At 35.7% G+C, this 23782-nt stretch overlaps 3 protein-coding genes and 1 non-coding gene across 6 annotated transcripts; 2 read left to right on the top strand and 2 right to left on the bottom strand.

Annotated features, from left to right (window-relative positions):
• Nucleotides 1-8464: 8464 nt before the first annotated feature.
• LOC148576273 (small nucleolar RNA R71) lies at nucleotides 8465-8568 on the top strand. The gene has a single exon (XR_015903581.1). It is a non-coding gene; the product is annotated as a small nucleolar RNA R71 (small nucleolar RNA).
• A 3215-nt stretch (nucleotides 8569-11783) lies between these two features.
• Nucleotides 11784-12449, bottom strand: LOC107605593 (uncharacterized). The gene has a single exon (XM_016307511.1). It carries the CDS (start codon nucleotides 12447-12449, stop codon nucleotides 11784-11786), a length of 666 nt encoding a protein of 221 aa, XP_016162997.1.
• Nucleotides 12450-16612: 4163 nt separating this feature from the next.
• On the top strand, nucleotides 16613-21253 carry LOC107628891 (Putative membrane lipoprotein). Of its 3 annotated transcripts, none has more exons than XR_001617876.3 (3): nucleotides 16613-16853; nucleotides 16971-17136; nucleotides 19391-21253. XR_001617876.3 is itself a non-coding variant. In XM_016331525.3 (2 exons), exons 1-2 carry the CDS (start codon nucleotides 16786-16788, stop codon nucleotides 17083-17085), a joined length of 183 nt encoding a protein of 60 aa, XP_016187011.1. In that variant the 5' UTR covers nucleotides 16616-16785; the 3' UTR covers nucleotides 17086-17371. The 3 variants fall into 3 exon arrangements, 1 of the variants encoding a protein (XP_016187011.1); XR_015902328.1 differs by having other exon boundaries at nucleotides 19388-19733; XM_016331525.3 differs by lacking the exon at nucleotides 19391-21253 and having other exon boundaries at nucleotides 16616-16853; nucleotides 16971-17371.
• On the bottom strand, nucleotides 17914-20441 carry CT-BMY (chloroplast beta-amylase). Its single transcript, XM_016331512.3, has 4 exons — nucleotides 19861-20441; nucleotides 19410-19620; nucleotides 19041-19151; nucleotides 17914-18912 (listed from the first exon to the last, which is right to left on the bottom strand). The coding sequence occupies exons 1-4, from the start codon at nucleotides 20439-20441 to the stop codon at nucleotides 18121-18123; spliced, it is 1695 nt and encodes a 564-aa protein (XP_016186998.1). The 3' UTR covers nucleotides 17914-18120.
• Nucleotides 21254-23782: the final 2529 nt, after the last annotated feature.

Below are 23782 nucleotides of genomic sequence, written 5' to 3'. Positions count from 1 at the left end.
ATCAGATCTAAGCACCTTAATGCTTTTACCTGTTTGATTTTCAACTTCACTGCGAAAAATTTTGAACATTTCAAATGACTCAGATTTATGTTTCATAAGATACACAAAGCCATATCTAGACATATCATCAGTGAAAGTGATAAAATAGGAATATCCTCCTTTGGCTTGAATTTTCATTGGTCCACAAACATCTGTATGTATTAGTCCCAATAATTCTGTAGCCCTTTCTCCATGTCCCATAAATGGAGTTTTGGTCATTTTTCCTTTGAGACAGGATTCACAAGTTACATATGATTCATAATCATATTTGTTAAGGTAACCTTCTTTATGTAACTTAGAAATCCTTTTTTTTCTCCTATATGACCAAGTCTATGGTGCGGTATTTTTATAACCACACTTACTAACCGGCAAGTGCACCGGGTCGTACCAAGTAATACCTTACGTGAGTAAGGGTCGATCCCACGAGGATTGATGGATTAAGCAACAATAGCGTTTGATAGGATTAGTTAGACAGACAGAAAATAGTGTTGAGATACAATATAAAAGACATTAAACAATATCAAAAATATTGAAGAAAGGCAAGTAATTAAGATGGGAATAATATATGGAGAAGGCAGTTAAGGGTTCAGAGTTATCTATTTTCTGGATTGACTTTTCTTATTAACTATTTTAATCATGCAAGATTTAATTCATGGCAAACTATTTGTGACTAGACCCTAATTCCTTAGACCTTCCTAGTCTCCTCTAAAATTTATCAACTGCCAATTCCTTGGTCAATTAATTCCAATTAGAGGGTAATGATCAAATTCTAGTTTATATGCCACAAGAATCCTAATTATCCAAAAATAAAGGGATTATATGTCACGTATCCCGTTAAATACAAACAATTAGAAATTCAGGATAATATGTTTTCAAGCTATTGTTCAAGTAAAGAGCTTTTCCAAGTTTTACAAGAACTCAAATAGAACATGGGTCATACTTCCGTTCCACCCAGATTCATAAAATAAAGAACGAAAACAATTATTGAAATATAAATCAAAACATGAATTAAAATAGAAAAATAATATTATCAATCCATACAATAGACAGAGCTCCTAACCTTAACAGTGGAGGTTTAGTTGCTCAAGGAAAATAGAAAATAATGATTCAGTTAAAAATGTACAGCCTTTCAATCTGATGGCATCAGATCCCTTTTTATAACTCATCCTAATAAATTTAAATTCTAATATTAAAAATTAAACTTAAAATAATATCTTTTCCTAATTTAAGATTTGAATTTAAATTTGAATTAATTTAAATAATCAAATCTTCAATGGATGGATGGGGACCACTTGAATTGTCCATGCTGCAGCTTCTAATCTGTGTTTTTTGGGCTGAAAACTGGGTCAAAATAGCCCAGAAATCGCCCCCAGCGTTTTTCTGCACGTGGCGCATGTGACGCGTCCGCGTCATCCACGCGTTCGCGTCATTTGTGCAGATTCCAGTCCACGCGATCGCGTCAGGCACGCGATCGCGTCATTGCGATTTCCTCCATTCCGCGCGGTCGCGTGAGCCATGCATCCGCGTCGGTATTCGCTAGTCATCTCCTTGGCTTCTTCTCTTTCTCTGCAGAAACTCCATCAAATTCCGCCAAATGCTACCTAAAATAAACAGTATTGTACAAAACTCAAAATAGCATCCATAGTAGCTAAAATATAATTAATTCTTAATTAAATTCAACAATTTAGATGCATATTCACTAGGAAAAGATAGACAAAATGCTCACGCATCACAACACCAAACTTAAACTGTTGCTTGTCCTCAAGCAACCAACACTAATATAAGCTTAGGATGTGAATTTGCATGAGAATGAGAGTTCAATTAAGCCCATGTCTTCTCTTATAGTGGGGTTTAAAACTGCAATCCTGAACAGTTTTGGCATCTCACTTTATCCTTTGAAGTTCAGAATGATTGGCATCCATAGGAACTCAGAATTCAGATAGTGTTATTGACTCTGCTAGTTCAGTATGTTGATTCTTGAACACAGCTACTTTATGAGTCTTGGCTGTGACCCTAAGCATTTTGTTTTCCAGTATTACCACCGGATACATAAATACCACAGACACATAACTGGGTGAACCTTTTCAGATTGTGACTCAGCTTTGCTAGAGTCCCCAGTTATAGGTGCCCAGAGTTCTTAAGCACACTCTTTTTGCTTTGGATCACGACTTTAACCGTTCAGTCTCAAGCTTTTCACTTGACACCTTCATGCCACAAGCACATGGTTAGGGACAGCTTGATTTAGCCGCTTAGGCCAGGATTTTATTCCTTGGGGCCCTCCTATCCATTAATGCTCAAAGTCTTGGATCCTTTTTACCCTTTGCCTTTTAGTTTAAAGGGTTATTAGCTTTTTCTGCTTGCTTTTTCTTTTTCTTGTTTTTTTTTTCGCAAGCCTTGTGTTTTCACTGCTTTTTCTTGCTTCAAGAATCAATTTTATGATTTTTCAGATTATCAATAACATTTCTCTTTTTCATCATTCTTTCAAGAGCCAACAATTTTAACATTCATAAACTTCACTATCAAAAAATATGCACTGTTCATGTCATGCATTCAGAATCACAGAAAATACCACCACATTTAAGTAAATAAGACTATTATTCAATATAGACCCACTTTCTCATGCAATATATCACTCCTATATTTTTTTTTATTTTTGATTTAAACTCAGTGAGTAATACATGAGACATCTTTTCAGAATTAAAGCAATAGAAAAACTAAACTAGTCCTAGGATTCTAACTAATAAAGGATCATGCAACAAACAAAGCAAAATAATAGGAAACCGGAACATAATATAGAAAAAGAGGGGAGGAATAAAAAATGAAAGGAACTCAACCACCTTAATTATCCTAGCGGTCGCTTTATTCTTCAGGTTGTGCTCCTTCGCGAAGATGATTCACCTCCCTTTTGTACTAAAACACCTATAAGCGCAGCGTCAACACCAAACTTAAAGGTTTGCTTGTCCTCAAGCAAAGAAGAACTGAAAATAGAAAAGACAAATATTAAAATGAAAGAAAAAATAAAAGGATAAGAGAATAAGAGAGAAGTAGGATTGGGAGAGAGAGAGAGAAAGAAAACTGGGCGGCGCAAGCGATGCGGCCGCATGGGGCACGCGGTCGCGTGACCCAGTTTGTGCTTCTGGCGCGAGTGCAGCCTCGTGCCAGCACAACTCTCTGTTCAAATTGATATAATTGCCAAAATTGGAGTGAGGCGATCACATGGGGCATGCGATCGCACGAGTGGGCAGTTAATGGGGTACGACGCGGCCGCGTGGGGCATGCGGTCGCGTGAAGGGAATTGCGCGTCCAGCGCCAGTCCAGCACCACTCTAGCACAACTTTCAGCTGTGCACCCGTTTTACGTCGAAAATCAGGGCACGCGGCCGCGTGGGTCACGCGGTCGCGTGGGACGAATTGTGCCATTGGCACGCCTCCAGCCACGCTCCAACGTGACTCTCTGTTCGTTTTTATTTTTCTCTTCTCCCCTTGCAACGCGGACGCGTCGCTGATGCGGTCGCGTCGCGTAGCATTTTTTTTTTTAGCTTGAGGTGGTCGGTTCCTGGAAGAACATAGCTGCATGATCAGAGAATTAGTAAGAATTCAATAAAAATAAAATAACTAAGAAAAACTACTACGAAAAATGGCGAAGGATACGAAATTATCGGGTTGCCTCCCGACAAGCGCTTCTTTAACGTCACTAGCTTGACGGTCAGTTCTGCTAGTTCAGCAGATGAGTGGACCTCTGGCGGTCAATCTCGCCTCCAAGATAGTGCTTTAACCTCTTGCCATTCACTATAAATTTCCTGTCAGAATTTTCTTCCTGTATTTCCACATGACCATATGGCGAGGCTCTGGTAACCACAAACGGTCCTGACCACCGGGATTTCAGCTTTTCGGGAAAGAATTTGAGCCTTGAATTATACAGAAGCACTCTTTGTCCTGGCTCAAAGACTCTGATGGCAATCTTCTTATCATGCAGTAGCTTGGTTCTCTCCTTATAGAGCTTGGCATTCTCATAGGCTGAATATCTGAATTCATCAAGCTCATTCAACTGAAGCATCCGCTTAATTCCTGCAGCTTCTGAATCAAGATTCAGGTACCTGATTGCCCAATAAGCCTTGTGCTCCAGCTCCACTGGCAAGTGACAGGCTTTTCCATAGACCAACTGATATGGGGACATGCCAATTGGAGTCTTGTATGCTGTCCGGTATGCCCAAAGAGCATCATCAAGCTTCCTAGACCAGTCCTTTCTTGAAACACTGACGGTCTTCTCCAGAATCCTCTTAAGCTCCCTGTTGGAAACTTCAACCTGTCCACTTGTCTGAGGGTGATAGGGGGTTGCCACCTTATGACGGACTCCATATCTATACAGAAGAGAGTCCAGCTGTCTCTTACAGAAGTGACTTCCTCCATCACTAATGAGTGTCCTTGGGACACCAAACCTGCTAAAGATATACCTCTGAAGAAAGCTCATTACCACCTTGGCATCATTGGTGGGCAAAGCCACAGCTTCTACCCATTTGGACACATAATCAACTGCCACTAGAATATAGTTGTTTGAATGTGAAGGTGGAAAAGGTCCCATGAAATCAATACCCCACACATCAAACAACTCAACCTCAAGAATCCCCTGCTGTGGCATTTCATGGTTGGCAGAGAGATTTGTTGCTTTTTCACATCTGTCACAGTGCTTTACAAATGCTCTTGAGTCTCTGAAGAGAGTCGGCCAGTAAAACCCACTCTGAAGGACCTTTGTAGCTGTCCTTTCACCACCAAAGTGGCCTCCATACTCAGAACCATGACAGTGCCAAAGAATCTGCTGTTTTTCTTCATTTGGGACACACCTCCGGATAATTCCATCTGAACACCTTTTAAAAAGATATGGTTCCTCCCAAATGTAGTACTTTGCATCAGTCAATAGCTTCTTCACTTGTTGCCTACTGTACTCCCTTGGGATAAAATTCATGGCCTTATAATTTACAATGTCTGCAAACCATGGAGCCTGCTGAATGAGGAACAATTGCTCATCTGGAAATGTCTCAGTTACAGCTGTGGGTGGTTGCACTCCTGCTTCAGGCTCAATTCTGGAGAGATGGTCAGCTACTTGATTTTCTGACCCTTTCCTGTCTTTTATTTCAATATCAAACTCCTGAAGGAGCAACACCCATCTGATTAATCTTGGTTTAGAATCCTGCTTGGTTAGAAGGTACTTCAAAGCAGCATGGTCAGTATAAACAATAACCTTAGAACCAAGTAAATAGGACCTAAACTTATCAACAGAATACACAACAGCTAATAATTCCTTTTCTTTAGTTGTGTAATTCTTTTGAGCATCATTTAATACACGACTGGTATAATAAATGACATGTACAAGCTTACCATGCCTCTGTCCTAAAACAGCTCCTATAGCAAAATCACTAGCATCACACATTAATTCAAATAGTAAATCCCAGTCAGGGGGAGCTAAAATGGGAGCAGAAGTAAGGTTTGCTTTCAGAATTTCAAAAGCATGCAGACAATCAGAATCAAAGACAAAAGGAACATCAACAACTAACAAGTTGCTCAATGGTTTAGCAATTTTTGAAACATCCTTTATAAATCTTCTATAAAATCCTGCATGACCCAAGAAACTCCTAATTTCCTTAACATTAGTTGGTGGTGGTAATTTTTCAATTACCTCCACCTTTGCTCTGTCAACCTCAATTCCCTTACTTGAAATCCGGTGTCCAAGAACAATGCCTTCTGTAACCATAAAATGACATTTTTTCCAATTTAAAACAAGGTTTGATTCTTGACACCGTTTCAAGACAAGAGATAAATGTTTAAGGCATGATGCAAAAGAATTACCAAAAACAGAAAAGTCATCCATAAATATTTCAACAAACTTTTCAACCATATCAGAAAAAATTGAAAGCATACACCTCTGAAAAGTTGCTGGAGCATTGCAAAGTCCAAATGGCATTTTCCTGTAAGCAAATACTCCAAAGGGGCATATGAATGCTGTCTTCTCTTGATCTTGAGGGTCTACTACAATTTGATTATATCCAGAATATCTATCTAGAAAACAATAAAAAGCATGACCAGCTAACCTCTCAAACATCTGATCAATGAAAGGGAGGGAAAAATGATCCTTCCTTGTAACAGTGTTGAGCCTCCTGTAATCTATGCACATTCTCCATCTCGTGACTGTTCTTGTAGGAATAAGCTCATTCTTTTCATTCTGGATCACTGTCATCCCTCCCTTCTTGGGAACTACCTGCACAGGACTTACCCAAGGGCTGTCAGAAATAGGGTAAATAATACCTGCTTCCCATAATTTCATTACCTCTTTTTGGACCACCTCTTTCATAGTTGGATTGAGTCTCCTTTGTGGTTGCACAACTGGTTTAGCATCATCTTCAAGAAGGATCTTGTGCATACACCTGGTTGGACTAATCCCCTTTAAGTCACTAATGGTCCACCCAAGAGCTGTTTTATGGCTTCTAAGCACTGAAATAAGCGCCTCTTCCTCTTCAGGCTTCAGGGAAGAGCTAATAATTACTAGATATGAATCATTTTCACCCAAGAACACATATTTCAGAGAAGGGGGTAAGGATTTGAGCTCAAGCTTGGGGACTTTCTCCTCCTTTATTGGCGTGTTCATCAGCTCCTTTTGGGGTGGTGAATCATCAACTTCAACTAATTCATAGTCAGAATTATGGTCCAGAACATCATCAAGTACCTCAACTTCCAGTACTTCTTGAACAAGTGGTTCAATAACATCTATTTTCATACACCCCTCAGAATCATTGGGGTGCTTGAGGGCTTCAAAAACATTTAGGACCACCTGTTCTTCATTGACCCTCAGGGTTAATTCACCCTTTTCTACATCAATCAGAGCTCTACCTGTAGCTAAAAAGGGTCTACCAAGTATAATAGAGAGTTTTACCTCCTCTTCCATGTCTAATATAACAAAATCAACAGGGAAAATAAATGGTCCTACTTTAACAAGTAAATCTTCAACCACACCTACAGGTAATTTAATAGAAAGATCAGCAAGTTGAAGAGAAATACGAGTAGGTTTTACCTCCTCAATTTGAAGCTTTTTCATCACTGAAAGTGGCATGAGGTTGATGTTAGCTCCAAGATCACATAAAGCTCTCTGAATACCGACTTCTCCAATGGTGCAGGGAATGACAAAACTCCCTGGGTCTGGCATTTTCTCAGGAAGGGTGTGTTGAATAATAGCACTGCATTCCTTGGTTAACACCACTGTCTCTTGTTCCTTCCAATTCCTCTTGTGGGTCAACAACTCTTTCATAAATTTAGCATAGAGGGGCATTTGCTCCAGGGCCTCTGCAAAAGGAATGTTGATCTGCAGCTTCTTGAAGACATCTAAAAATTTAGAGAATTGCTTTTCTTTGGACGTCTTCTGAAGCCTCTGAGGATATGGCATTTTTGGCTTGTATTCAGGGGCCTTTGGCAAGGTGGGATAAGTGTCAAGAGAGTCAGGAAATGGGTTGTCTGCACGTTTAGGAGGGGCGTGCTCTACTTCTTCTTTCTTCTCCTCTGGAGCTTCCTTTTCAACTGGATCTTCATTGACCTTATTCTCAGAACCAGCTACCTTACCACTTCTCAATTGAATAGCCTTGCAATCTTCTCTTTGGTTCACCACTGTATCACCAGGGAATGTATTTGAAGACCTTTCAGGTAATTGCTTGCTCATTTGACCCATTTGCACCTCCAAGTTTCTAATGGAGGCTCTGGTTTCTTGTATGAAACTCATCATCATCTCCCATTTAGAATCTTCTTGGGATTTAGAATTTGCCTGCTGAGGTGGTTGTTGTTGCTGAGACTGAAATTGGCGGTTATTATGGTTGTTCTATTGAAAACCACCCTGAGAACTATTGTTGAAGTTCTGAGGTTTTTGAGGTTGATCTCTCCACCTAAAATTTGGGTGATTCCTCCATTCCTGATTGTATGTCTTGGAATATGGATCATTGTTGGGATTTCTAGGACCACTCCCCATGTAATTCACCTGTTCAGAAGAGGGTTGAGCATAATTATAATTATCATTTTGCATAAAGTTACCTGTCATGTCATAGGAGGTATCTTGGGGTGGATTTTGAGTGTTGATAGCTGAGACTTGCATGCCACCCATCTGTTGAGTAAGTAGATTTATCTGCTGAGACATAAGCTTGTTCTGAGCAAGAAGAGCATTAACAGCTTCTACTTCCAACACGCCTCTCTTCTGAGCGGCCTCAGAGTTCACAGGATTCCTGTTAGATGTGTATAAATATTGGTTGCTTGCAACCAATTCAATCAGCTCAATAGTCTCCTCTGGTGTCTTCTTCTTGTGCAATGAACCGCCTGCAGAAGTGTCTAGGCTCATCTTTGACATCTCTCCTAAGCCTTCATAAAAGATATCCAGTTGGGTCCACTTGGAGAACATGTCAGGAGGGCATTGCTTAGTCAGTAACTTGTATCTCTCCCAAGCTTCATAAAGAGTTTCACTGTCCTTCTGCTTGAAGGTCTGAACCTCCAACCTAAGCTTAGTCAGCTTCTTTGGTGGGAAAAATTTAGTGAGAAACTCTGTAACAACCTTTTCCCAAGTATTCAAACTCTCTTTTGGTTGGGAATCTAACCATAGCTTTGCTTTATCCCTCAGAGCAAATGGGAAAAGCATGAGTTTGTACACCTCTGGGTTTACTCCATTTGTCTTCACAGTATCACATATCTGCAGAAAATCAAAAATAAATTGATTTGGATCTTCATGAGAAAGTCCATGATACTGCAGTTTTGTTGCACCAAGGTGACCAATTGCGGCTTCAACTCAAAGTTGTTAGCAGTTATAGGAGGCACCACAATGCTTTTTCCATAGAGATCCGCAGTAGGGGCAGAATAAGAGCTAAGCACTCTTCTCTGCTGATCATCCCCATTCGGATTTACCACATTGGCATTAGCATTATTATTTGCCATAGTAGATTCTGCAGCCTTGCAAAGTCTTGCTTGTTGTAAACGTCGCCTGAAAGTTCTTTCAAGTTCAGGATCAAAGTATAAGAGATGTTCTTTGTCTCTATTTCTGCGCATACACAAGGAGAAAACAAGAAAAAAAATGGAACTTTCTACGTCAGAGTGCAGAGAAGTCCCTGTGAGGTAACCTGTGTAAAATAATAAAATAAAAATACTAACTAAATAAATAAATAAATAAATAAAATTTCGAAAATAATAATTGAAAATAAATAAAAATTTCAAAAATTTAAAAGAAAAATTAAACAGAAAAATTAAAATAGAATCAACTGAGTAACATCAAACTTAATTTTAGAAATTAAGAAAAAATATTAATATTATTTATTAAAATATTTTTTTTTCTATAATAAAAAGAAAGAACGAAAAAAACGAAACAGGGGAGGGGGATATAAACAAAAAGGAAAAGAAAGTTAACAACGTAAAGGAAAAAAAAATTAACGTAAAAGAAAAGAAAAAATTAACGTAAAAAATGTAAAATAAAAATTAATAATAAAATAAAAAAAATATAATAATAAAAAAAATTATTTAATCTAAGCAATCAAACAACGAATAGTTGTTAATCACAGTCAATTTCCGGTAACAGCGCCAAAAACTTGGTGCGGTATTTTTATAACCACACTTACTAATCGGCAAGTGCACCGGGTCGTACCAAGTAATACCTTACGTGAGTAAGGGTCGATCCCACGAGGATTGATATATTAAGCAACAATAGCGTTTGATAGGATTAGTTAGACAGACAGAAAATAGTGTTGAGATGCAATATAAAAGACATTAAACAATATCAAAAATATTGAAGAAAGGCAAGTAATTAAGATGGGAATAATATATGGAGAAGGTAGTTAAGGGTTCAGAGTTATCTATTTTCTGGATTGACTTTTCTTATTAACTATTTTAATCATGCAAGATTTAATTCATGGCAAACTATTTGTGACTAGACCCTAATTCCTTAGACCTTCCTAGTCTCCTCTAAAATTTATCAACTGCCAATTCCTTGGTCAATTATTTCCAATTAGAGGGTAATGATCAAATTCTAGTTTATATGCCACAAGAATCCTAATTATCCAAAAATAAAGGGATTATATGTCACGTATCCCGTTAAATACAAACAATTAGAAATTCAGGATAATATATTTTCAAGCTATTATTCAAGTAAAGAGCTTTTCCAAGTTTTACAAGAACTCAAATAGAACATGGGTCATACTTCCGTTCCACCCAGATTCATAAAATAAAGAACGAAAACAATTATTGAAATATAAATCAAAACATGAATTAAAATAGAAAAATAATATTATCAATCCATACAATAGATAGAGCTTCTAACCTTAACAGTGGAGGTTTAGTTGCTCATGGAAAATAGAAAATAATGATTCAGTTAAAAATGTACAGCCTTTTCAATCTGATGGCATCAGATCCCTTTTTATAACTAATCCTAATAAATTTAAATTCTAATATTAAAAATTAAACTTAAAATAATATCTTTTCCTAATTTAAGATTTGAATTTAAATTTGAATTAATTTAAATAATCAAATCTTCAATGGATGGATGGGGACCACTTGAATTGTCCATGCTGCAGCTTCTAATCTGTGTTTTCTGGGCTGAAAACTGGGTCAAAATAGCCCAGAAATCGCCCCCAGCGTTTTTCTGCACGTGGCGCATGTGACGCGTCCGCGTCGTGCACGCGTTTGCGTCATTTGTGCAGATTCCAGTCCACGCGATCGCGTCAGGCACGCGATCGCGTCAGGCACGCGATCGCGTCAGGACGCGATCGCGTGCCTGACGCGATCGCGTCACGCGATCGCGTCATTGCGATTTCCTCCATTCCGCGCGGTCGCGTGAGCCATGCGTCCGCGTCGGTATTCGCTGGTCATCTCCTTGGCTTCTTCTCTTTCTCTGCAGAAACTCCATCAAATTCCGCCAAATACTACCTAAAATAAACAGTATTGTACAAAACTCAAAATAGCATCCATAGTGGCTAAGATATAATTAATTCTTAATTAAATTCAACAATTTAGATGCAAATTCACTAGGAAAAGATAGACAAGATGCTCACGCATCAGTCTACAATGCCAAAGATATGATTCATTTACTTGATTATTCCTCTCTCTTTTGAGAGTAGAAACATGCATGACAGAATTACCATTTAAATTGGGAAGAATATAAATGCCATATTGGAGATAGCCATTTACGTATAAGTCATCACCATAATAAGTAGAACAAATGTCATTTTTAATATTAAAATAAAAATCACGTTTGTCCAACATAGAAACAGAAATAACATTTGCAACAAAATTAGGAACATAATGACAATTCTCCAATATTAATGTCTTGTCCGTAGGCATTGCTAAAGAAATAAATCCTATAGCTACAGCAGCAACATTTGCTATGTTCCCGACTTGAAGGTAAGTTTCTCCCTTCTTCAGCCATCTACTTACTCGTAGTCCCTGCAACGAATTGCAAATATTATGAGCACTTCCGGTATCTAATACCCATATAGAAGAATTAATAGTAGCTAAAGAAATCATGAAAACTGTTTTCAAGCATGTCTTACCTTCCTCTTTGGTTTTCAAAGAAGCAATGTACTCCTTGCAGTTTCTTTTCCAATGACCTTTGCCTTTACAATAAAAACATTCAGCATCATTTTTGTCAGCCTTTTCTTGTTTGCCCTTGGATTTTGTCACACCACCTTTAGGTGCCATGGGTTCTCTTTTAAAATTATTCTTTCCATTTCCTTTTGCTTTTCACTTTCCTTTCTTCTTAGAAGAGCTGCCAACTACCATAGCAACTCCTTTTTTTTTCTCAGATGCAATTTGATTCTCATAATCAATTAGCATGTTGAGCATTTCATGAAGATCACAGCTTACTTTAATCATATTAAAGCTAACAATGAATTGTGAAAAGATTTCTGGAAGAGATTGCAAGATCAAATCTTGTGAAAGTTCTTTGCCCAATTTGCATCCCAACTTCTCAAGTTGTTCAATAAGATCAATTATCTTAAGAACATGGGGTCCAACAGGAGAGTCCACATCAAGTGTGGATCTAAACAAAGTTTTGGACAATTGATATCGGGCCGTCTTACTTTGTGCACCATACATCTTCTTAAGATGTTCAACAATAGTTGGTGGATCCATATCCTGATGTTGCCTTTGAAGATCAGAACCCATGGATGCCAGAATGATGCATTTGGCAGTAAGACAATTTTCCAAGTACTTCTCATAAGCCTTGATTGCCTCATTATCAATACTTCCATCCTCTTTAGGAACTGGGGCCGTTACAACAGGCTTATCGATTATATCAATTAGCCTTTCATGCATGAGAACAATTCTCAAATTGCGATACCATTCATCATAATTGACTCCAGCCAATTTGTTATTTTCAAGTATGCCACGCAGTGATAGAGTAGACATATTATTCATGAATCTAAAAGGAAAAAACAAATATAAGTATGTATTCACACATACAAATAACACTTTCTACAATAATTATTATTATAGAAAATTAAGAAATCTTTATTTCTTAAATTAAGTGTTAAAAAAATATTTAAAATTATGAATGAGTATCTTGGTTGTCAAGTCATTACTCATACATTTTTAAACAGATGATTAAATGTATCACATACAAGTTTAATCCCAAATAATTACCTGGTTGTCAGGTTATTATTTAATTGAATTATATTTTATACCCCTAGGTTGTTTAGGTTCAAGTAAAAATTAATTCATTCCATGTATCAAATACATATATATAAATTTTATCCTTGAGTACGAATCTCCTGGTTGTCAGGTAACTCCTCGTAAAGAAAATATAAAATTTATTTATCCTTTTTTTCCTTTCAGTTTTATTTCATAAATAAATAAAAATAATAATAACAGTATGTTCCTTAACATACATATAATTTTATCCCATATAAATTTATAATTTTAATAATAGCATCCCATGCCATTATTAGGAATCACATTCACTATAATAACAAAATTTAAATTAATCCTATTAATTCTGTAAATTTTTGCAATAAAATTTTAAACACAAAAGGGCCATGGCTCTGATACCACTGTAGGATTACAAGTGTTCATAACACGCAGCGGAAGTAATAAAATAATCCTATTGATCTATTTTGTGCTTAAAATTTTATTGAAATAAGATAGGTTAGATGCCAATACTTGAGTACCCTAGTGAATGAAAACTTTCTCCTTCGATAGTACGAAGGTACTATGTGTATCCACACCGAGACTGATCCTTATTATCAACTCCTTGACCAATGGATTAAACTGAGAAATTTCTTGCAACTCCTTGCACCAGCAATTTTTCACTAAGAATTGGAATATTTGTGTATGTGGAGGTAAAAGAAAAATTTGTGTATACTTTCTTTTATCATATACACATATATATAGTATGAGATTGGTGACTGATTTGTGAATCAGATTACAATTTAATTTGAAACAGAATCAGTTGGGATCTTATCCATATTTAAAACTCATCATAGAATAAATAATTAATTATTTAATATTCTCAATTATCATATTATTATATTCATGGTGCTAGCAAAGAATATAATAATATTCCATTTGAATTTATATAATTATTTATTTGATCTAATCAAAATAATAATTAAATGATTATTTACCAAGGATTAGAATACTCGTTAGTGTGCCATAGGTTCAATACTAAGCGGGTAGTAAATTAGTCATACTAAATTTACTAATCAAGGTTGGCGTCTAGCAACGCTCCTTGACGACCTGATAGTATGAAGTAATAATATTTTTACTAAGAACCCAAGATGAACAAAAAATACAACTCCTTCCATCTTTTCAGCTCTTGGCTAACTTTTAGAGTACGGTTTAATTGTCAAACTCTAACTTGTTACCATTATTATAATGAATTATGAATGACTTAAGAAACTCATTTCTTAATTCATTCAAACCCCTTGGCCAAGGCATTGTTTATTTCATTCATTATAATCGTAGAGCTCAAACTCATTACCATAGTTGACGGATTCCATTTTGACTAATCATTAATTCTACAAGTATTTAAATCATACCCAATGTCCATTCAACTAACACCGTAGGGTGTTAGGTGTCCGGAATCAAAGTATAACAAATACATTGTCAATTACTATGATAGTTGCATGTCAAAGGAAAATTCTAATATTATGTTCATCATAAGAATATCCTATTGACAAATATACGGTAACTATAACCATTAGGAATTCTTAGAGTGAGTCAGTTCAATGGTTATATCTCTATATATACCATTTATATATATAATTTAATAAATGAGATCTATTAATCTTCATCCAATGAAGACTATTTTATATATATATATATATATATATATATATATATATATATATATATATATATATATATATATATATATATATATATTAATCTATCCGAATCACTAATGTCCCATTTTTAGTGATTTTACGATTAAGAATAATTTAAATTAAAAGTACTGAAAAAACGTATATCTCATTATTACGATCCCTATCATAATTATTCGTTTCTAATTTTAATTAAGGACATTATCATAAATTATAAAAGTTTATTCTTATAAAAAAGAAATAATAATAATAATAATTCACAATAGTATTTTGTTGGATATACACACTTATCTCCAACAATTACTAATCACAAAATTTTAATGGCCATTCAAAAACATGGTATTAAAATCAATTTTTAACAAATTTTGCTGCTCAACTCTTTAGCCAAATTAAGATACTAGACAATTTTTTAATTTATTTGCAATAACTTTCTAGTACAAACATACAAATAATTGGAAAAAAAATACTAAGTCTCCCACTATGCATACAAATAATTTGAAATAACTACATAGTATTCACGTTTTTTTTATATTGGTTTTAATTTAAATAAATCTACAGTTTTTAGTTATAAACAGAAAAAGATCAAACAAATTTTTTTTCCTGTAAATTATAAATTTTGTTGGGATTTCTTAACAAAACTTGTTAAATAATAACATATCTTATTACTAGTCACTTAGTCAGAAACTCGGTTGAAACGGCTACAAATTCACCTGAAAAAAAGTGCAAGCCCAGAAAAAACCTTTAATTTGGACTAATTTTATTAAGAAAAATTCTATGGTATTGATGATGGTTGTAAGTATGATATGCTTATATGTGGTGTCATGTTAAGATGGAGACACGTGGAGTAATTTGAGTATGGGATTTGTAAAGTGACTCCGTTGCTTCTATTTTATTGTTTTGCGGAGATTAAATAATTAGGAGGTAATTAGTAAATTAGAAATATAATGGGCCAATTGATGGGTTGAGCTATGTGATGTTGAACAAAGATAAATGAAAAATAAGGAGAGTCCCAAAAAAAATAAAGAAGGTCCCAAAAATTTTTAAGTGGCTACATTCTGGTAAGGATTTTCAGTTCATGTCCCTCACGTAGCCGCTTGAAATTTTTTGGGACCTTCCTTATTGTTTTTGGGACCCTCCTTATTTTTCATTTATCTTGGATCAACATCACACACCTCAACCCATCAATTAGCCCATTACTTAACCATCTCTAATTTACTGCTTACCTCCTAATTATGTAATCTCTGCAAAGCAACAAAATAAAAGCAACAGAATCACTTCACAAATCCCATATTTAAATCTATCTTCAGCTCCATGCGTCTCCATCTTATCATGACACCACATATAAGCATGTCATGCTTACAACCAGCATCAGCACCATAGAATCTCCCTTTCATTAATTCTCATATCACAGATTAAAGCTTTGGTCAGTAAGTATAATCATATGGTCACACTGTTCACTTCACGACACGCTTCTCCACCCTGCAATGCACAATCGACCTGACGTAGGGAGGAGTTGTCCAGGCGCAGGTGTCTCCCAAAGGAGCTGTCCACGTTATAGTCTTCATGTGAGGACATTTAGACTGTCCTCACCGTAGTAACCTGCATCTTTGAATCTTTTTTTATCAAACAAACTAACAAAGGGTAAATGGTCAAATTTTTTCTTAAAAAAGTACTTATTTTTTAAATTAGTTTTTAAAAAATTTTTTTAATCAAATTCGTCTTTAAAAAATTTTAAATTAACCGCATTAGTTTTTCTATTATTTTCTTTGTTGATAACACTAAATTTATTAATACGGCATGTTAAGTGATACTATAATATATATGGGAGTTTTAATTGACTATTAAAATAATAAATTTATAAAATTAAATCAAAACTTAATTGAGGGAATAACTTGAGACATTATAATTCTTCAATTAGAATTGATTTGATATAATTTTATAAATTTATCATGCTAATCGCTAATTAAGATTAGTATGTATGTGTTGTGATACCTCTTAATATATCACATAAAAAATTTTGGCGCCGTTAACAATAAAAGTGATAAAAACACTAAAATAACTAACTTAAAATCTTTAAAAATTGAATTTAATTAAAAAAATATTTCAAAAAGTAATTTAAAAAATAAATAATATTTTAACAAATGTTTATACAAGTTGGAGTTCCAAAAAGGGCAAAGCCCAAGACAAATATAGTTCTTGTTTGATAGGTTGAGCATGAAGGTAAAAAATATGAAAATGTTGAGCGTGTTAACAAAAAACTAAAATTAAAAATTGTTATCTTCACCAAAAACACCAAAAAACCTGCCATTTCAAGACCAAACACAAGAAAAAGGAAGAAAGTTCCCAAAAGATGAGGGAAAAAATTGGTAGTGAGCGAGGGGAAAAGCTGGAGGTTAGAAAAAATTGGTTTTGATTGGAGAGAGATGGAGAAGAAGCTTACTCTGCTTCAGACTGTTGCCACTGCTGGCGTCTTCTCTGCCATTTCCTTCTGGTGCGTATAAAAACTTTTCTATTCGCTTTTATTTCTTATTTTAGGGTTTCTTTTAAATTATCGTTTCCCCAATTTAATTTCACATGAATTAAGAATTATGAATGTTGCTGCAATTAGGTATGGGTTCATGTTTGGGAGGGAGTCCTCTCGTAAAGAGCTCTCACAGTTAATCGAAGATCTCCGAAACGGAAACCCCTCTTCCTCTTGCTCCGTTTCCAGTTCCCAATCTTGAAATGAAATGGTTTCTCTCGTTTCCTTCACGCCATCGTCACCATGTGTTTGTGTAATTGACTCTGTTACTTCATTCCTTGTTTCGATATAGTCTCTGCAATCAAATGGGACATATTTTCTATATACTAGTTCACTGTGCCGTTGGACACTCATAACGTGTTTGCACTAATCTGTTTTGTTTTGTTCGAAATCCACATTGGTCCCTTCCCCTAACAGTTTTGTAACTACAGTTGGTTGTATACTTTTCTTATCAAATTTCATTTTTCGGCAAGTAATTTCAATTTTAATTTTTCATGGTTTCTTTATATGCTTTATTCCTGTGTTAATGTGTCTGTTTCGTTGAGAGAATGAGGTGAAACTTTGCCCTTTTTAGGTCTCTAAAGGTTACCGATTTTTGGATTACAAGTTATAATCTCTGAAGAGTAATAACAATCTGATAATTATGTTCCAATTCAAACTTCAGAGTTCAGATTATTGATTTAGAGTAGAAATCTTTCAGATCATTGACTTCTGCAATTGTTTATACTGGCTTGTTCACTATGCATAATCTGATATCTTCTTCTCAGAGGTGTTGTTAATCAATAGTGAATTATTTTTCCAATAGTTTGGAAATAGTTCTCCTTTTCTTATCTTCAACTACTTCTGGCTGTTTCTTGGCTTGTAACTATTTTGTTTTTGCTTGATGATATCTTTGCTGTTGTGTTAATGGTTTGAATCTTGAAAATGTAATAAGAATAATCAAATAGAACAAAATGGCATATTTATACAGATTCTTAAGTTAGAGGGAAACAAATGACATAGAGGAGCTTATGTATATTGTTCAGAGGAATAGATTGAAATATCACCATCAGTATATATTGAGTTTCTACATCAGCAGATCAAGTTTTTCTCCTATAGTACTTGGAGTTATATACATTAATGAAATAAAATAATATCTTGATCGTCATGGGTATTGACATGGCATATGCCATTCTTGTGTATAACCATCGTAATTCTATCTCGTGAGGCCTGAACATGCTTATTATTATATACATTCTCACACAAGAGCAGCCTCTTGTGATTTTTCCCTCTGAGTTCCCTTGATGTGCCCAACATAAAGGTCACTTCCACGGGAATCAGCGTCTGAGAGTCTCTGTCTCCTACCACCTTCAGACATGCTTCTGACAAAGTCCACCATGTGCCGCCAGTTATCACCTTCAAACAACTTCTTGTTCATTCTTAGATATGTAAATGCGGTTAGTCCGTTGCCGGAGTCTGACCTACTTGTTGACAAAACTTGAGCATATGCATCTGCATCATATCTTTCCAAGGCATTTTCGCCTGCAAGTTCTACTCTAGCCATCTTGGTTGCCATCTTTACCTGATGTACTAACCCCTCTGGTGAGCAGTTAGCGTGGCCAGGCTGCTCTCTGTCCTTCATTTCCATGCAGGTGAAATTGAAGATAACTTCATGTTTTGCCAGCATTCTAGCAATTGGTAGATAACCATCATTGAATCGTGTATTATAATATCCGGCGGTTAGTTCAGCTGCATGTGACCTTGCTTTGTAGTGCCAATGGATTCCAGCAATTTTCCCAGATAGTTTGACCCCAGATGCCTGAAATATTCCTCTGGCAGATGCAAGAATCTTGTCACCATGATCCAGCAACTTGCTGGAGTACCATTCCAGAAAGAACTGTCCATATTCGGAGTTCCATGTTCCTTCCCTTTTAAAAAATCCAGTATCGTCTGGAAATTGGTTGTACTTGCCAGAGTCATGGGGACCACTTGTTCCCCATTCTTTCTTTCCAATGGCTTCTGCAGCTGCTGCCAAGGATGCTTTCATATACTGCATCAGAAAGAAGTAATTTTAGTAAAATAGACATGTTGAAATTGCCGTCTGTTAATAGTGTCCAATGTTTTGTGTGCTTTTGGGCCATTGTAGAAAATAATGCCAACAAATGCCAGTTTCCATACCTTGTCGTAGCATTGGAATTCACCAATTCCAGGAAACCTCCAAGTTCCATTGCTTTCTGGGTATGATGGATATCTTAGCTCCCCACAAGGACCCATACCTACTTGTATTTCCTGCAAGAGAGTTGATCTTAGAAACTCAAACCTCATTTATTGCACACACAATCCGAAATGCATCATGCTCATGGTGAGGTAAACCTCAAAACATAAAGGGCTTTTTTCAATTAGTACCATAATTTGAGTAGTCCATCTGCAGGTCCCAGATATTTTACACTTAATTACAACAATACCTTCTTTCACTTTGTTATTTGACTCACTTTTATATGATGAAATACCAATTTGTATTGTAGCAGACTTTGCTGTGTTACTTACCACGATAACACTGCCCAAGTAATTTCTGAATCTGTCATGGAAGCTCTTCATGTAGTCAGAGTAAACTTGGAGGGGAGTCCTTCCTTTCAGCACAGGCATGGAATCACACCCTAAAGAGATGTACTCAGGATTCCTCCTCCCTGATCTGTCTGTATAAACCAGGTCAGGGTTCTTGCTGATCTCTTCCAACACCCATGGTGGTAGAGGAATGCTGAAAAATTGCAATAAAAGAATAATTGTAAATAAGTTTATGTCGTGGTCATTTAGAACTACCGAAATTGTTAATATCATCTATCATTTTAAGAAGATGACGGTTATGCCTAACACTACGAGTATCATTTAGTAATAAAAAAAAAGGATATGGCTAAAATTCTGCTAATTAGTCATTTCATCTATAGGACCGATTCTCAAGTAGAATCTTTAACAAGTTACATAATACACCCTTTCATACCTGCAAGTGTCTCCAACATTTCCTCCACACTGATGGAAAGACATGACAACTTGAAGCTTCAAGCCATGCATTTGTACCATCTGCACAAGCTCAGCGTAGGCTTCCCAGTTGTACTTCAGAGGTCCATCTTTCTCCGCCAAACCCCACCATACATCAACCATTACCCCTTCAACGCCGGCACTTTTCAGAGCCATCAAACTTGCATTCATTGCTCTCGGCTTGTTCAAGCCGCCTCCCATTGTTACTGTGTCTAGCGGCAGCATCACATACACAGGCACCCTCTTTGACACATTGTGGTTGTCGTGATGAGCAACTGACGGCGCATGCACCTTCTCCCGTTGCTCATCTCTCTGGTGTGTCTGATGATGACTTGCTTCCCTCGCCGAATTCTTTACTTGAATGCGGGAAGATGGCTTAATCTTTGCAAAGCTAACTGTGGCAGAGACATCATCAAAAGCTTTAAGGGCCTTGGTTTCTTTCTGGTTTACAAAAGAGATTGAAGAACGAAGTGTTAAGGCCATTTTTGTGCGAAGATGGAAGAAAGGAAGGGTACGTAGAATTTCTAAAGATGGAATGTGCATATTTATAAAGAAAATAAAAAAAAAAAGGAGGGGAACTCAGGTTTGGAGTTGAAGTTGACAACATTGGTGGGCTCTAGTTGAAAAGTGTAAAAGTGCAAAAAATCAAAACTAGTCTGTTCTGTTTGAACCTTGCTTACGTGGTTCCACCTCTTCCATTCTTATCTAACCGGAAACGTACGGGCATCAGTTTTTGGTTGTTAATTACTAGTCATTATTTGTATTATGATCATTCGAAAGAAAAATTATGTGACTAAGGATGATGGGAATTGCATATTTTCTTTCTTTTCATTATATTTCCCTTCGTTTTTCTGATATTCATATGGTCATCGAATTATTGGACGACCGGACAAAAGAGAAGAAAATTAGGCAACAAGGTGCCAAGTTATTATTCACTATGGTGATTGGTGAAGAACTCAACAACCTTTTGAAGAACTTGATATATTTTTTTTTTAATCTAAAGCAAAAAGCCAGAAACTCAAGGGTCACTAATGCCGGTTTGTGCCTAGGTAAATGCATAAACTGCACTTATGCCAGTGATTAATAAATCTTGATGAATCCGGAGATCCTGACCTTGAGCTTCTCAACCCAAACTTCTTTTAATGTCTTGGTTATTGTATCTTATTTGTTTTTCCTATCGAGGGTATCCATAGTTAGAAATGTATTGAACCCCTAATAATATATGCTTAAAGAATCTAATTAGCTAACTATACTAGACTCATGGGTTAGTAAATATGAATATATGTTTATTGTTAAGTAGTTCTGAAATTGTAGAAAGAATTTCTTATTTTATCCAAATAAGATAATTTTTGACAGCGAATTGGAGACAGCAGCCGCGTGTATTTCTATAGCACAGCCAAACTTGAATGTTGAATTATTGTTCTTTTTTATGTGATATTGCAAACTTATTTCACAGGACGATAATCAACGAGTGGTCTTTTGCTGTTGCCACCATAAAATGACAAACCCCACCAAGTTTGAATAGGTATCTTTTCAATGGTTTTCTGTCTTCTGCCTCCTCCAGCAAACTGGGATTTTGTGGATGAAAATGTTTTACAGTTTCAATATTATTTCTTGGTTCTTGTTCAACCTGCTCAAGATAAGAAGGGCTCAAAGGTCCATTTTTTGGTTGGGGAAAACCTGTGGTTCAGATTATATATTTGGTTTCTTATTCTTGGACTGTTCTCTCTGATTTGTTTTTCATTACTGTTCAACTTTTCACACTGCATAATAGATGCATTAGCGTGATGGACACTATTAGAATCTTATTGTTGACGAATAAAGTAGGGTCATTCATTGCGAGCATGAATAGCCTTTTTTTGTCATCTGGCAACAATTTTCCTTAAACGTAATGGGAGACTTGCAGTTGCTTGCTTTGGTAGCTTACAAAACGGTGAAGTATTAGTTAGGAATCTATATTTATCAGGTAGGAGAGGCTGTCATCGTTGCTCACTTGCTCAAGTTAAATTAGTGGGGTTTGGATCCGTCGTGCTTCATTCTTGTTGATTAACTGGTTATTTATTTGTGCTCATTTCCCATTACCTGGTTACCCTTGCACAAAAAGTTGAGCAACAGTAATAAAGAAAATGCTTCTCATACTTGTAGGGAACTTTGGCTTTAAGTGATTATTGACATAATATAGTTTGTTATATGAACTAAATAGTATAATTTATTTATTTATTTAATAGCCAACAAGTTTGGCATATCATGTTCTGTAATAAATTCGATAGAAATTTTAACTTTAGCGTTTTTCATGCAATTTTGGGGAAAGAAATCATTCTCAAGTCTGTCAAGTGTCAAGAGAGCAACTAGCTATGCTAAGCTCTTGGGAGAACAATTATTGACCGTGATTACTTGATCAACCAGCCTCATTCCTCTTTAAATGTTTAGATGTGGAATCAAATTTCGTTAGAATGAGAAGTCATGTGATGTTCACCAAAATAGAGACATATGGGGAGGAATTATGGGAAATTAATACTGTACACAAGTCAAAGTCCATTGAAGACAGATTGCACCATTTTGCATGGTGATGTCCCACAACCTCATGTGGTATCCCCTACTACAAGTGCTGCTGTTAAGTGTTAATATAAGCTTTGCTCACATGAAATCAGGTTACAATACAAAATAAACCGCTCTTTGTGGTTCTCCTGCAGTGCTGCTACATTCATAACCCCTTAACTAACATTTTTTTTTCTAAGGATTTAATTTGAATGTAATTTTTCGTGTAAAAGAGTTTTGCACCTATGTTCAAACACGTCTCATTATATTAGGATTTTTTTTAAATAAATAAATTAAATATTTTATTTACGGATATAGATAATTTATAACTTAATTATCAATTTGTGTTTTTTTACTTATCTTGTTTACAGTGTAAACGAAATAAGCTTGTGCATATCTCGTTTATAAGACATGTTTGTCGTTGCATGGATCACGTTTGCACACGTGTTGTAAAATAAGGCTTATCTCATTTACAGTGTAAACCGGATATGCACAAGTTTATTCAGTTTACACTATGAATGAAATAAGTAAGGTTCGCGCCTATATAAGCAAGCCGTTTACAGCGTGACTGTTGTCACTTTTAAACCATTTTTTACTTACTTTCTCTCTCCTTTGAACATTTCTGTTGATATTATTGAGACACTCGAACCTTATGGCATGCACAGATGCACGAGATGATGACATTAACTGCCTGAACGCAATGTGGCATATCGTTGGAGCGATCAACTTCTAGGTTAGTGTTGTTATTTTTCTGTTTTAGTTAAATAAGCATATAGTTATAGTTAGGGTATTTTTATAGATTTAGTATATGTTAGGTGATGGAATGTATTCTTACTAAGTGTTAATTAATTAATTTAATTTAACTTATTAGTTAATTTAATTTATTTAGTAAATATTTATTACATTTTTTTATTTCTTTAATTCGAATTTTATATTTTTAATTTTAATTTTGAATACACTAGATAATTTGTTTTACTAAATATTTGTTGCAATATTGTTGGATAAATTTTTTAAATGTTTGATTTTTAAAGTTAATTATTCTAAATCTAACTAAATTATGAAATATGAAATAATTGTTTATTATAATTTTTATTCTTTTATTTCGAAATATAAAATTTTACTTTTGAAGTATATTTATTGAAATATTTTATTTTTTAACAGAGACCTTGCCTACTAATCCCTAGGCGAGTGAGCCGCACTCTTGTACTATCGGACGCCATTCTCCCTTATTGAAGGAGATTGGGTGTGGCAACACGGTGCAGTTCAAGGACTTTGTGTTTGACAACCCCCTGATTACTGCATTCATGGAGCGTTGACGTCTAAAGACCCACACTTTTTACCTGTCT

Source organism: Arachis ipaensis, chromosome B1, assembly GCF_059453495.1.
Source record: "Arachis ipaensis isolate K30076 ecotype BB chromosome B1, ASM5945349v1, whole genome shotgun sequence".
Taxonomy (NCBI): domain Eukaryota; kingdom Viridiplantae; phylum Streptophyta; class Magnoliopsida; order Fabales; family Fabaceae; genus Arachis; species Arachis ipaensis.
This window is presented reverse-complemented; position numbering and strand designations above follow the sequence as displayed.

What these genes read in the sequence shown, in the direction of transcription:
- LOC107628891 (XM_016331525.3), top strand. Translation starts at nt 16,786, where the DNA reads ATGGAGAAGAAGCTTACTCTGCTTCAGACTGTTGCCACTGCTGGCGTC. An exon ending in TTCTCTGCCATTTCCTTCTG is followed by an intron (nt 16,854 to 16,970) that starts GTGCGTATAAAA and finishes TGCTGCAATTAG; the next exon opens with GTATGGGTTCATGTTTGGGA.
- CT-BMY (XM_016331512.3), bottom strand. Translation starts at nt 20,441, where the DNA reads ATGCACATTCCATCTTTAGAAATTCTACGTACCCTTCCTTTCTTCCAT. An exon ending in ACTTGGGCAGTGTTATCGTG is followed by an intron (nt 19,152 to 19,409) that starts GTAAGTAACACA and finishes ACTCTCTTGCAG; the next exon opens with GAAATACAAGTAGGTATGGG. An exon ending in AATTCCAATGCTACGACAAG is followed by an intron (nt 18,913 to 19,040) that starts GTATGGAAACTG and finishes TTTCTGATGCAG; the next exon opens with TATATGAAAGCATCCTTGGC.
- LOC107605593 (XM_016307511.1), bottom strand. Translation starts at nt 12,449, where the DNA reads ATGTCTACTCTATCACTGCGTGGCATACTTGAAAATAACAAATTGGCT.